Source organism: Pleurodeles waltl, chromosome 1_2 (assembly GCF_031143425.1).
Source record: "Pleurodeles waltl isolate 20211129_DDA chromosome 1_2, aPleWal1.hap1.20221129, whole genome shotgun sequence".
Classification (NCBI taxonomy): domain Eukaryota; kingdom Metazoa; phylum Chordata; class Amphibia; order Caudata; family Salamandridae; genus Pleurodeles; species Pleurodeles waltl.
The window spans coordinates 165,938,059-165,951,990 of record NC_090437.1 but is presented as its reverse complement, the minus strand read 5'-3'; the positions used below and the strand labels follow the sequence as shown (position 1 = coordinate 165,951,990).

Sequence of the window (13,932 nt, the reverse complement as noted above, 5' to 3'; positions counted from 1 at the left end):
TTTGACTTTGCCCCGGTCGAGGTGCAACCAGATGACCCGATTGGCGCTTTTTGTTTCTAAGCGCTAGAAAAGTAATAATTCTTTAAGAATTCATATCTCCGGTTCCCCTGAACCGATTTTAATCGTTTTTGTGTCATTTTAAAGATAAAAATATAAACTATTTTTATAAATTGGTTTTGGATTTTTAAACTGTTTCCTGTGTTTTATTTAATTACTGTTTTGTGATATTTGAATGCTTTACACTTTGTCTCCTAAGTTAAGCCTTGACGCTCGTTGCCAAGCTACCAAGGGTTGAGCTGGGATTAATTTACTGAGACCTAACTGTACCTATGTGGAGGTTAGTGGCTTGTTGCTAGGTGTAGGTACCTACCTGCCCTACCAATAACCCATTTTCCAACATAATTGGAAGCAGCGACGGGATCCTGTACTTGTGTTCAATATCACGTTACAGTTTTAGGTAAAACAAATTAAAAATCCTTTAAATTGTCCTAGTGCAAAAATTGTTTTTAATTTTTAATTTGGATTAATTTCTATTATTGAATTTTTGTAATTTTTCTAAATTCTTGTTTTCAATTTTTGCAAAAAGTTTTTGTTGACACAAAACTAGGGAACCATGGAGCTTGATCTGGCTAGCCTACCCACACTGACAGTAGTCCAGCTTAGGGGGTTGTGTATTGAAAGAGGGTTGCCTGCAACCACTGATCTCAGGAAGCAAATCCTGATCACATCCCTGACAGCATGGGCTGAGGCCCAAGAGGTAGAGTCAGAAGAAGCTCCAGAGGAGGGAGAAAGAAGGGAGGATGCAAGCTCTAACCACTCAGGGGAGGGAAGGCATCTGAGCCCAAGTGAGGATGAGGAAGAACGGTCCTCAGTAAATACAGTCACTAGGGGCAGATCCAAAGCTAGTGGTGGGAAGGGGGTCCTTTCAGGAGGAGAGAACCCATCCATCAGAGAAAGAGAGCTGGAGGCCCAGCTAGCATACATAGCTTTGGAAGCAGAGAAGCTGGCCCTAGAAAAGAAAAAGTGGGCATACAAAGAGAAAAGAGATGGAAGCAGCGATAAAGAAGCTGAGGTGTCCATGGGTGGGGGAGTTTGCCCCAGATTACCCAAGGGGGTGGTTCCTGCTTATGTAGAGGGGGATGACATAGATAAGTGGCTGGGGGCCTTTGAGAGGGCCCTCCAGATGAGGAGAGTCAAGCCTCAGTACTGGGGTTCCCTTTTGTGGGAGTTGGTCCCCAACTCAGGGAGGGATAGGCTTCTCACCTTAAGGGGGGAGGAGGCAGATTCATACCCTAGTATGAAGAGGTGCTTAGCCAAGAAGTTTGGTCTGACCCCAGAGCAATATAGAATGAAGTTCAGGGACACCCAGAAGGTCAGTACCCAGTCTTGGGTTGACTTTGTGGACATTTCACTAAAGGCACTAGAGGGCTGGATTATTGGTAACAAAGTAGATACTTATGAGGGGTTATACAATCTGATCATGAGAGAGCACATCTTGACCAATTGTATCCAAGAAAGGTTACGCCAGCATCTAGTGGACTCTAAGCAGACCAACCCTAGAGAGCTAGGGGAGGCAGCTGATGAGTGGTTGAGAACCAGGGTGGTTGTCAAGTCCCAGGGGGGAGACTCCAAGAAGGGGGGGACAGGTCCCCAAAAACCTAAGGAGGGAGGTGGTAAGCCCACCACAGAGACTCCCTCTGTACCCCAGAACCCTAAGAAGGAGGAGAGTAAATCCCACTCCCACTCTGACAAGCAGAGACAGGGAGACCCAGGGTTAAAAAAACTCTTGGACAGTAGGGCTTGCTTTGACTGTCAGCAGACAGGTCACTTCAGAGGAGATGCAGCCTGTCCAAGGAAGGTGGTTAGCACTGGGCTGTCCAGTGTAGCCATAGAGGAGGATTCCTCAGATGATGAAGTCCTCCTAGCATTGTGCTGGGAGACAGGACCAGATGGTAAGCTGGTGATCCCTGAGGGTGGGAGTAGGCACTTCCACCACATTCAAGTGAATGGGATCCCTACCACTGGCCTGAGAGGCACCTGTGCCAGTCACACTATAGTGAGTGACCGGTTAGTGACCCCAGACATGTATGTCCCAGGAAAGACAAAGAAAGTCAGGATAGCCACAGGGGAGGTCACCTCCAAACCTGTAGCCATAGTGCCCCTAGAGAGGGAGGGTATCCTTGACTGGATTAGGGTGGTAGTCAGTGCTGACCTTCCCCTAGATTGTATCCTGGGCAATGACCTCCCAGAGGTGAGTCTGGTCACAGATGGGGTGGTCGCCCAGGGCGCCCCCCCAACCCAAAGTCCTGGGGAGTCAGTCCCTACAGTTAGGAGACAGGGGTCCCCAAGAAAAGGAAAGAAGAAAAGGAAGGGTAGGCCACTCTTAAAGAGAGTTCCAGGGAGCCAAGGGCCTTCTGCCCCAGTAAGGGGGGAGCCCAGAGTTGGCACTGGTGAGGCCTCACCTGACCCCAAGGAAGTCCTGAGTAGTCAGGCAGCTGTCCAGATGCAAGGTGTTGCCCCTGCACTGACAGAAGGGAGAGTGGAAGGAGGGTGTCTGCCACAGGAGGTGGTAGCCCCCCACTCTAGACAGCAAGAGGGGTGCCAGGACCCCAAAGTTGCCCCTAAAGCAGCTCAGCCACCTGTCAGTGGAGAGCTTAGGGTGTGGTTCTGGGTACTGACAGCTGTCAGTAGCCTCTGCTGGGTGCTAGCCTTCCTGGCAGCAATGTACTTGGCCTGGGAGGCAGACCCCAGGGCCAATAGCAAAGTAGGCCCCCTGACCCTATTGGTCATGGTGGGGTTGCTCAAGTGTTGGGTGACCTCTTTGGGTAAGCTAGGTGTTGCCCTAGCAAAGTTTGGAGTAGGGGAGGTGGGCACCTCACTACCCAAGTTGGCAGAGAGAAAGGAGGAAGACCCCCCTAGAGGAAAGTTTCAGTTTGAGGTGGGTCCTTTGACTGTTGGGATGGCTTCACTACCCATAGGGAGTGACCCTGACAGGAGGATATAAGGCAGAGTAGGCCCTGCAAAGGGACAGCCAGTTTTCTTCACTGTCTTCCTCGCCTAACAAGCCAGGAAGACTCTCCCAGGGTTGGGCTGAGTCTCCTGGGCGGGTGGGCTGGGGGGGGGGTTGTGTGAGAAAACAGGGCTGATTGCAGAGGCCCCATAACTTTTTGCCCCCATTTTCCTCTTTTTGCTGGTGTTTTCCTGACTTTGATGGTGCCCTGGGTACTGCTAACCAGTCCCAGGGCCTGTGCTCTGTGTAAAATGGATATGCAAATTAGGCTAATTATAATTGGCTAAGTTAACCTACCTATAAGTCCCTAGTATATGGTAGGGCATGTAGGTTTAGGGACCACAGCATAGGTGGTGCACACCTAGGTGCACTGCTGAGGTGCCCAGTGTCATTTTAAAAGCAAGCCTGCCTTGCTGGCTGCTTTTAAATTAAAGTTATATGCAAATTCGACTTTGGAATTAAAGGTACTTCCAAAGTCTTAAACTACCTTATTTTTACATATAAGTCACCCCTAAGGTGTGCCCTATGTGCCCCTAGGGCTGGGTGCCATGTAACTATAAGCAGGGACTTTATAAAAATAGATTTATAAGCCCTGGTGAGGTAAAAACAGCCAAATTCGTTTTTCCCTCATTGAAGTAAATGGCCTTCATAGGCTAGAATGGGCAGACTTTATTTTAAATTTGAAAGTCTCCTTAAATGTTACAAACCAAGAATTTGGTATCAAATTGATTGTTATAATAAATCCCACAACTTCCAGTTGTTGGATTTAATATAACTTGTCCAGGTAAAAAGTTTAGACTTTACCTAAAAAGTTGCCAATTTCAGCTCTGCATTGTTTTTGCTGCTGTGCTCTGATTGGCCAGCCTGCAGCAGCTTCTGCCAGGCTGCCTTGATGAGGTGTGAAGTGGCCAGGCTTCACACAAAGGAATGTGCTTGGGGGAGAGAATCTCCCCTCAGTAGATGATGAGGCAGGAAGGGGGAGGGCTGCCAAACTGGTCTTCAAAGGCAGAGAAGTACATTTGCAGCACCCAGCAACACCCCCACATCCTGCAACCCCAGACAGCTAGGTGCCCCCTTGATTAGATTAGGAGAGGGCAGGAGAGGGGTGTGTTTATGATTTTTAGCCACACCAGTGGGTGGGCTCAGCCAGATGTAACCTCCAAAAATCAGATTCATCCATGTTGGATTTTTAGAGACTGTTGCCTTCTGGGATGGATTTTTGCCACACTTCCCAGGAAGTGGTCATCACAGGGGGACGACCCTGTCCCTAATTGGAGAACCAGGGCCCCCCTGCTTTTCACCCAGGAGCAAGGATAAAACTGGCAGACCTGCACTCACACCTCAGATCCCCTCCAGAATTCAACAAGAAAGGAACTAAAGAAGAAGAAGGACTGCCCTGCTGGACCCCTGGCCTGCACCTGGACCCTGCACTCAGAAGGACTGCACCAGCTGCACACTTGGGCTTCACCACAAGAAGGACTTTGCCTGGCTTCAACTGGTTCAAGGAGGGACTCCCTGTTTGCTACAGGTGAAAAATTGCTAAACCAGAGTCCCCTGCACCAACTCCTGAAGAAAGCGACCAGCTGACCACTGTCCAGTGGCCAAAAAGGAGTTTGCGCCAGGTGCACTCTGGGAGTTGAAGTCCGCACCCCCCAAGGACCATCACAGAACTTCTGGACCCTTGGGGTGAGCTGTGGACCCCAAAAGAACCTTAAAAGAACATCTGGGTGAAGCCCCAGAAGTTTGGAAAAGATTTGAGAATTTTTGGAAAAAAGCTCCAGAGAGGGACCGACCCGCCGCGGAAATTCTAGCCGGCTTGCCTCAACCGCGACCCGGCCTGACTTCGTGGTTCGTCCCGGTAAAGAAAAACATCCAAAAAAGAGACTAAGTCCGAACGTAAAAAGTTGACCGGGACCTCCCAGCCATCGTATCCGAGAAGGGTTCCATGGACGTCGGATCAAGATCCAGGTTTACCCCGGTCGAAGGATTTTCATCTCGAAAAAACGACTAAGTCCGAAGGTAAAAGTCTCCACCGAGGAAACCCACATCGCGTATCCGGACAAGGGCTCCAGGAGGTCGGATTCAACTGGCAGGTTCGTCCCGGTGAAGAAAAACTTCAAAATAAAGACTAAGTCAGAAGGTAACTTTTTAACCGAGGCCTCCCGCGACCTGTAGCCGAGCAGGGCTCCATCGCGGTCGGCCTGAAAGTTTGACTTTGCCCCGGTCGAGGTGCAACCAGATGACCCGATTGGCGCTTTTTGTTTCTAAGCGCTAGAAAAGTAATAATTCTTTACAAATTCATATCTCCGGTTTCCCTGAACCGATTTTAATCGTTTTTGTGTCATTTTAAAGATAAAAATATAAACTATTTTTATAAATTGGTTTTGGATTTTTAAACTGTTTCCTGTGTTTTATTTAATTACTGTTTTGTGATATTTGAATGCTTTACACTTTGTCTCCTAAGTTAAGCCTTGACGCTTGTTGCCAAGCTACCAAGGGTTGAGCTGGGATTAATTTACTGAGACCTAACTGTACCTATGTGGAGGTTAGTGGCTTGTTGCTAGGTGTAGGTACCTACCTGCCCTACCAATAACCCATTTTCCAACAACGGCCTTGTGATGAAACGTGTGATGAAACACCTGTCGGCTGTTCCACGAAGAATAAAATCTCTTCAACCTCCACATTGTGTTTGGATTTGGACTTCTCTTTCCACTTTGGACTTGATTCTCAGACTACCTTTGGTGTGCCCTGGTACTCTTAGATTTGTATTCTAGCACAGGTCATTTGATCAAATGATCAGTGCACCTAACACCCGTTGTGGATGGGTGTTCTTACCGGGTTGGCACCCGCAACAATTCTACTGTAATTTGAATACATTTGTCATACATCTAAATGCAGATGTGCGGACACTAGGCATTGACCACCTTTTTCAGATTACTATGTAACCCTGCCCACATGTGCCCACTCCTCTGACTGCAAAGCAGTACCTTCTCACGTGCACCTGTTATTCCAACGTCCCATCAGTGACAGTACTTTACAGTGGCAAACCCAGATATTCTCAACCAGGGATCAATCAACTAAGGAATTATGCACAAGCTGATCCATAAGTAACCTACTCATTATTTGTTTATTCCCTAAACTTATCATATTTAAAAAACATCATTGTGCAATGCAAATATTAAAAGACATCTGGGTGCAGTTCATTTATAGTGTTAGTATCCCACATAAAAAGAATAAAAAAATATTTAATTACAACTTTTTGCACAAATGTCCTTGTAAACACATGTGAATAGTACTCTAGCTAGTAATATTGATCTTCCAAAATCACCTGGCAATTGTCGGAAGGCAGAATATGACTTGAAAGAAAAATTATAAAGTGAACTTTGGTCAGCCATGTAATAAGACAATGAATTGCTATTTCTCCAAAGACAGAATTCCTCTTATCAGCAATTGAGGCACATGCTAGGAATGAAATTGTGTATTGCACCGTCTTCGAATACATTTATAAGGACATTTTGTACATAAGAATGTAAATATAATATTTTCTGACAATACACTTAATACAACATTAAAGTTACAAAGGATGTATACACCGATGCTTTGCATTGTTCGTGTTTGAACAGTACAATGGCAGTGCTTTAAATATGTAAACAAGTTATATAGAGAAACAACTCACAAGAAGGCAACTTATGGACCAAGCTGTGTACAAAGCCGTTGCTGACTAAAATCTCTATTTGCCAGTGTATTTTCTCATTTTTTTAATGCATTACAGGGCCCATCGTTCTAAATGAAGCTGTTCATGCTGCCTTGAGCGTTCCTTTATGAGATCGTGGAAGTCCGAGGTGACTTGCAATATCTTCTTTACGATGTACAGCAGGGGGTATTTTTTTCTCTTATAATAATAATCACCTTCCCACAAAGCACTTAAATCCTTGGTGCATAGCTTTTTGATTGCAGAATCCCACGTGTTATAAGATTCAAGCACTGCCTACCGCTAAGAGATCTCACACGGTGCATGTATGTCATATTATCACAGCCATAAGCCTTTGGCACCCAGAAGTATGTATCTTGTATCCAGGAAGGAATTTATGAAGGTGTTTCCATTTTATAACACAGCTCTGTAAGTTAAAATATTGAAATATTACACTTGGCGTACTCTTGCAGAGCGCAGCTGTTCTACATGAGACTAGTGATTTAAAAAGAATATAATATGTACAACATTTCTAGTGTGCTTTCTTGGACCAGCCTGACTTGCCTGCAAAAAGGCCTTCCAGCAAATTACACCTGAGACAGACAACCTCTTAGCCTTTCTAGCAGTTGAATGTTTGTGTCTGCGCCTTGACCAAGATCCCAGAACACACTTCCAAATGAAGATCCACATCTCTTCAATAAAAAGGAAATCGTAACCTACAGACATTGCCTCCTAAATGTAAGATTAATGAGGGGTGGATTTTATATCTACTAGGGCTGTGATTGTTAGAAGTATACTGAATATTAGTATTGGGAGATTATTTTTAATTATTAATGCTGCAATGAATGGAGTAAATATGTTAGATTCAGTGTGTGAAATGTATTTGTGTAATCACCACTAGAAGTACACAATGTTGTAGATCGTCTCCCGACACAGCATGTAATGTACAGCACTCTTGCTTACTAGGCTAGGTTCCTGAAATACATCAATAAATACACTGGCAAACATAGCAGACCGAACTTATTTCTACTTTATTTGGACCCTTTCACAATAAAAAGACGACTACATTGTGAACCGTAAACTTGTTGTTGTTTGCTTGGTGCACAAATGTACAGCTGAATGTAAGATGCTTTTTTGTATAAGACATACAGGGGGTTATTCTAACTTTGGAGGAGTGTTAATCCGTCCCAAAAGTGACGGTAAAGTGACGGATATACCACCAGCCGTATTACGAGTTCCATAGGATATAATGGACTCGTAATACGGCTGGTGGTAAATCCGTCACTTTTCCGTCACTTTTGGGACGGATTAACACCTCCTCCAAAGTTAGAATAACCCCCACAGTGTTGCACATGCAAAGAGTAGCAGTTATTAGGTAAAACCTTGCAGAACATTTTCACTCCACAGGCCACAGCTTTTGGTCTCTTGTTTCTACATGTATACATGATTGCATATATTATTTTTCCAATATGTTAACATGCTTGTCACTACCACCCCGCCTGAGTCGGGCTGAAGGTTCTCACACAGGCTCTTACCTCCCTCCTCCCTCGCTCCTAAGTTTGATTGCCTACACTCAGCTCTATTTCAGACTTCAACATAGGAACACATGGAGGCACAATTGAAAAGTTGGAACTGAAAAGCTGTAGAATGGTAGTGGAATGTGCTGTTCGGTCCACACAAATTTTTCCAATGGAGGGTAAAAACAACAAATGAGGTGCTGGCGCTGAGCCAGACTGCGTGAGACCTGTGCCACATCCCCTTCCCGTGCTCAGTGGATGGAGGGCCCTGCTGTTGCCATAGCGACGGCAGGTTATCAGACCGGCAGCCTTTGTGATGTGCCAAACTTCATTACACCGCTCAGCCTGTTTGCCTTTTTTTTGGGGGGGGGAGACAGAGGAATAAATGTTCCAGAAAAAAGGGAAAGAAAAAGATTAACTCCTTCCTGAGAAGTCTATTTTTGCACAATCGCTGGACGCATGTTGCAGCGAGGAAAATAGGATTAAAGGCTAAACCGAAAGCAGAGGGGAGAAGGAGTCATCCTACGCTGTAACAGGAGGAAGCCTGACTTAGCCAGCAAAAATGTTCTCTTAGTGAAATCCCCTGGAAGGGAACTTAGCACGCAAAAGGAGGGACATTTAGCAAACTGCACCAATTTAAAAAAGCATTTAAGACAAGCACAACAAAGAACGATTGGCAAGATTGGGTGTGGTTAAAAGCCCATAGTCAATACAACATGTCTTGCAGACAGCGCTGCGTGCTGCCAAGCTCGTCTTAAAAAAGGGTCGGTATTTTGTAATTTTTGTGGGGATTTTTGTAAAAAGTGCAAGCTTTTTACAAAAGTGCTGATTTCCTGATTCTGTATAGGTGTTTGCCAATTAATTTTAAGGAATGAGGTTACGATTAAGTCCAGTGTTTTGCCTCTGGAGTGTGCTGTAGTATTGATCAGTTGTTTTAATTTAAGTGTACTGAGAAGTAAGTAGAATGATTCATTCATGCATTTTGTGAACAGAGCGGGGAACCACGTATCATCGAGGGCCCAAAATAATCCCCTGGACTCTGGGTAGCTTTTACTTGTGAAGTCAGAAGCTGCGCCTCCTTATACAAGGTATCTATCTTTCTGGTTTCTACCCACAAAAGTGTTGATTTCCTGATTCTGTATAGGTGTCTGGCAATGAATATTAAGAAATGCGGTTACAATTAAGTCCATTGTTTTGCCTCTGGGGTGTGCTGTAGTATTGATGAGTTGTTTTAATTTAAGTGTACTGAGAAGTATGTATAATGATTTATTCATGCATTTTGTGAACAGAGTGGTGAACCATGTATCCTGGAGGGCCCAAAATAATCCCCTGGACTCCGGGAAGCTTTTAATTGTGAAGTCAGAAGCTGGGCCTCCTGCTACAAGGTATTCATCTTTCTGGTTTCTACCCACAATTTGTGTTTCAGGTCCCCTGGGGAGGGAGGAAATCAGGGTTTATATTATCCAGACCAACCAACCATCTCACCCCATCAATTTGCCAACATTGGGAACATGAAATACGCCTTTATAGCAAGCCTATAGGCTTAAAGCAAGCCTTTATCATCAAACAAAAAAATGGAGTTGGAAGCTGGGCCTCCTGTTAAAAGGTGTGTCTCTCCGGCATCTACCTTCCCTCTTTTTATTTTCCCTCAGGGAGCAGATATGGGGATTTACCGCTCATCCTGCACTTAAGGCAACTGAGACTTGCTAATATAAATGATATCATTTACTTTCTCTAACTGTGGAATGTAAGGTGTCTTTGCATTTACTCCCCTTGTGCTCCCCTAACTCAGCTAAGCCACGTCACTAGGTCACGCAGGTCACGCAGTCAAAATGGTACCACATGACAGGATAGACATAGGATAGCCATACTGCAAAGGAGAGGAACAGACAAAACTGCATCCCTTTGTAGGGAATTTGGGGTTCATGACCTGAAGTGAGATTTGAAAGTACAATATCTGCTCTTTGCAGCTGCTGGTTCATTCTGCACAGAGAAAAACCTATTAAGCCCACACACTTTTGAAAACAATAGACCAGGTGAATTTATGGAGCCCTGAATGACTCGCATAGCACAAGGTCTCCATATTCATACTACTCTTACCTTTACATTAGTGGTAAACAAAATAATTTACTGCCTACGGCAAATGTGCTACCATTTTGCATTCTCTCATTTGCCCTAATGTAAATAGTACCCTACATGTCAGAGGATCAGGTCATATTGCCAACCAAGTCAGGTCTGTACTTCAAAGACAGTTTTCAACAAAATTCAGCATTAGAAATAAGGGTATTTTTGGGCTGCATGTTCATCTGCCATCCAGCAACCCTATCAACCTAAGATGTTTTTAAAAATCAGAAGGCTGAGAGGAAGCCAGGGTAGGTATGGCTTACATGGGTCAAATGACTTTTCTTACCAAAACTATCCTTCAAACTGCTACTAAAAATACACAATTTCTGCATGTTCAAGTGCTGTCAAAAGCTGAATTTTTATGCCAATGGCAAAAGCGCAATAATTAGGCAACTCCAGACTTCTCTCAATAAAAGTGGTGCTTACCATTTGGGTAGACTTATCATAAGGGAGAATGGACCAAAAATGTGAACATTTCTAGTCCACCTTGACTTTACTTGATCACAGTTTTTGGCCTGTTCAACTCCATTACAAAATGACCAACCGCACCTGGGGAATACCTGTTTTACTGGGTGACGTGTGGGAAAAGAGAAGGGTAGGACAACTGCCATTGGGTGTAAATTTTGCAGTTTTCCAGATCTTAACTTGAGAAAATGATGTTTTTTGACATTGCTTGGCATGTATAAATATGTGCAACTGAAGGAGTCTGGGAAATACAACCATATGTCACTTTCATAGATTAATGGTCAATATAAAAAGTTACATATTTGGTTTTGTAACAGCCAGATAATGTAGACCAGCAGAGCAAAGACATTGTACATATAACAGCAGAAAATATCATTATAATTATTTTTTAATGTCATGAGTCCATAGTACAAGTAAAATGTATTTCTGTATGCAGAATCCACCCTCAGGGCACTTTGACAGCCAGATTGTCCTCCAACCCACTGACAAATTACACTCTGACCATGTGCATTTCTCACTCAGAAACCATTCTCCGAGGACAGGCAAGTGCTATTCAAACAAGGGGCCTACATGTTGTATCCAAGGAATGGCTATGCATCTTTTTTGGTAATAAAAGGGACAGTGCAACTCATTTGTAGCATATTTTACCCTTCTAAGATTTACGATAAAGTATACAATGTTTTTTCATATACTTGACTATGTTACCTGCTGAGGCAGACAGATGCAACACTACTCTGCCCAATAAATCTGACACTCTTGGACACGTCCGTATCATATGCAAAGACAATGCATGCTACGTGCTACTTTGATGGAAACCATCACCACAGAAATGTTATGTAAAACCACAAGATTGAGACATGATGGTGTAGAAACTTGTATGGCTTACCACTGTTTGGTTCTATCCTTCCTCATCCCTCTCCCATTTTGCCCTAACTGGAAGTTCTGTCACCAAGTGGTCTTTGCAAAGTGCCCCATACAGCCCTAAAATGACACTACGACCTTCACCCCACCTCTCCAAAAAAACACATGAAGTGTTTTTAGTTTATTGATTTACGGCAGCCTGCCGGGAAGCTCTTCCCATGCGTATCTGTCAGCTTACCAGAGTCAAACATACACCAAAACCTTCCTCAAGGGGACTCTGATTAGGTCCCTAAAAACTAATAATCATTTTATAAATGATCCATTAAACAGGTTTCAAATCCATTATGCAACGCTCACATCACATCTCAGCCTACCGCCCCAAACTTCAGTGTCTGCAAAGTACTATGAATATTGAACAATTTCTTTCACTGCCCTGTCCCACACAAAGGACATCAATGATATTAAGAATGGGATTCCTAGCTCCTTTGTAGCAGGCATCAAAAATAACACATCAAGCATTGCAACTATACAGCATTTCGCAAGCAGTGAATACTTATCATTCTGTTTTGTATCAAGCCATTGGACCAAATGCTGCAGCTAGAAGCATTAGAAGTAGGGCAAAGTCATTCCCTCTTCGGAAAAATGTCGATATTTAAATTTATGGCAATTTCTATTTTTGTCTCACATCTGCATTCACTGTGGTGTGGAATTGAATTTTAGTTTGTTTGGGAGACCCTTGACCAATATAGAGAAATGTCCGCCTGCTGTTCCGAATACTGCCTGTTTTTCAGAAGTATTTTGCCCACAAACTGCACGCAGGTAGAAACAACAAAAATATAAAATACTGATCATCATTTACATAAGTGCAGGAAAAGAGGGGAAAGGATGGTTTTATTCGGTTCTGTCTCTTCCCCTTTGAGGGGAAAATAAGTTTACAACAGAAATGTTTTGTTGATGTTGCTTCTCGAAAGGAAGTCACAAACTTTCTGGAACATCTTTTTCCATTTTATTTTTTACATGGGTCACATTTTTGGTACTTTTATAGACCCCTCCGGAGTAAATTTGAACCCTGTATATCTTTAAAATACCGACCATATAGGGGCAAATACAATCCACTGAAGCACTGACTATCCACGAACACAATGCGATACCCCGCATCATTCACCTGATCTGTATCCTGTCGAGACATTTCTTTCCCAACTATGCCTGTAGGTTCCACGTCTAAGAGCAGTCTCTTTACTGTCTACGATCTGAATCCCGACACAAAGCTCGCTTTTGTGTATACAGCTCACAGGAACCCTGGAAAGGATAATTCGAGGCGTACTGCGCACGTCTAGTCGTTTGTACACTACTTGCCAATACATGCAAACGCATGCCAAGGAGCAGTAAGCGCACATCCAAACATTTCGAAACATGCTCATAAACAATGACGCTACTGCACGTTTTACTTCCAATGAAATTCGGCTGTTAGAGGGCAGCCATCGTCACTTCCCGCAACATCGTTCTAATTCATTTCAATGTCATATCACTCCCAGTAATGTGCATCTGAGAACAAACATCGTTCGATATCAGTTCCTGTAACAGCTGCAAAGTCCCTACTGCACCCCTTCCGGTATCACTATTGGATGTACTAACTGATACCCATCTTTGTGAATTTCGAAACCCTGCGCTTTTCGAGAATATGGAACCCGACCCACCAAATTACGGCGTTGTGTTGAAAAATGCGTACATTTTTATGCACGGGAATTGCGCATGCAAACAGACCTATTTTTTTTACTTCAGTTTATTTTTTTCTGCTATAAGATAAATGTATTTATAAATACCTTAGATACGCGATACCGTTTCTGAGACTATGTGCATGGTTACATTTTGCTACAAACCGTCATCTCACAAATCAGATAGCTTTTGACTTTAACCAGTCTTTACTGCTCAGTATCTCACATGTAGTCATTCGCACTCATTCCTGAGTGAAGGCATTCTCGTTGTCCTATTGAGATATACTTTAGTTTCAGACCCCTGTACCAAACTTGAGGTTTATCCACGAAGTTTGCTGGGAAGGGGTGTTGGGGGGGCTGGGGGGCGTTCACGGTGGGTTGGTGTTACGGTATAGTTGGCGAACCCACCAGGTGGTTAAGGGGGGGGGGAGGGTTGAGAGTTGGCGAACCCACCAGCTGTTGAAAGTGAATGCCAAAGATCAAGAGGCATATTTTTTAAAAGTGGCTATGCACACCATGTGTGCGCCATATTTAAAATACAGCGCACCA

The 13,932-nt window shown here is 43.9% G+C and overlaps 1 protein-coding gene across 1 annotated transcript in view; it reads right to left on the bottom strand.

Annotated features, from left to right (window-relative positions):
* LOC138298608 (zinc finger protein 829-like) overlaps positions 1 to 12,978 on the bottom strand; it is a 154,922-nt gene extending 141,944 nt beyond the window's left edge. Inside the window, exon 1 of the mRNA XM_069236888.1 lies at positions 12,834 to 12,978. Coding sequence (XP_069092989.1) covers positions 12,834 to 12,857 — 24 coding nt within the window. The 5' untranslated portion in view covers positions 12,858 to 12,978. The remainder of the gene's footprint in view (positions 1 to 12,833) is intronic.
* Between the last annotated feature and the right edge of the window lie 954 nt (positions 12,979 to 13,932).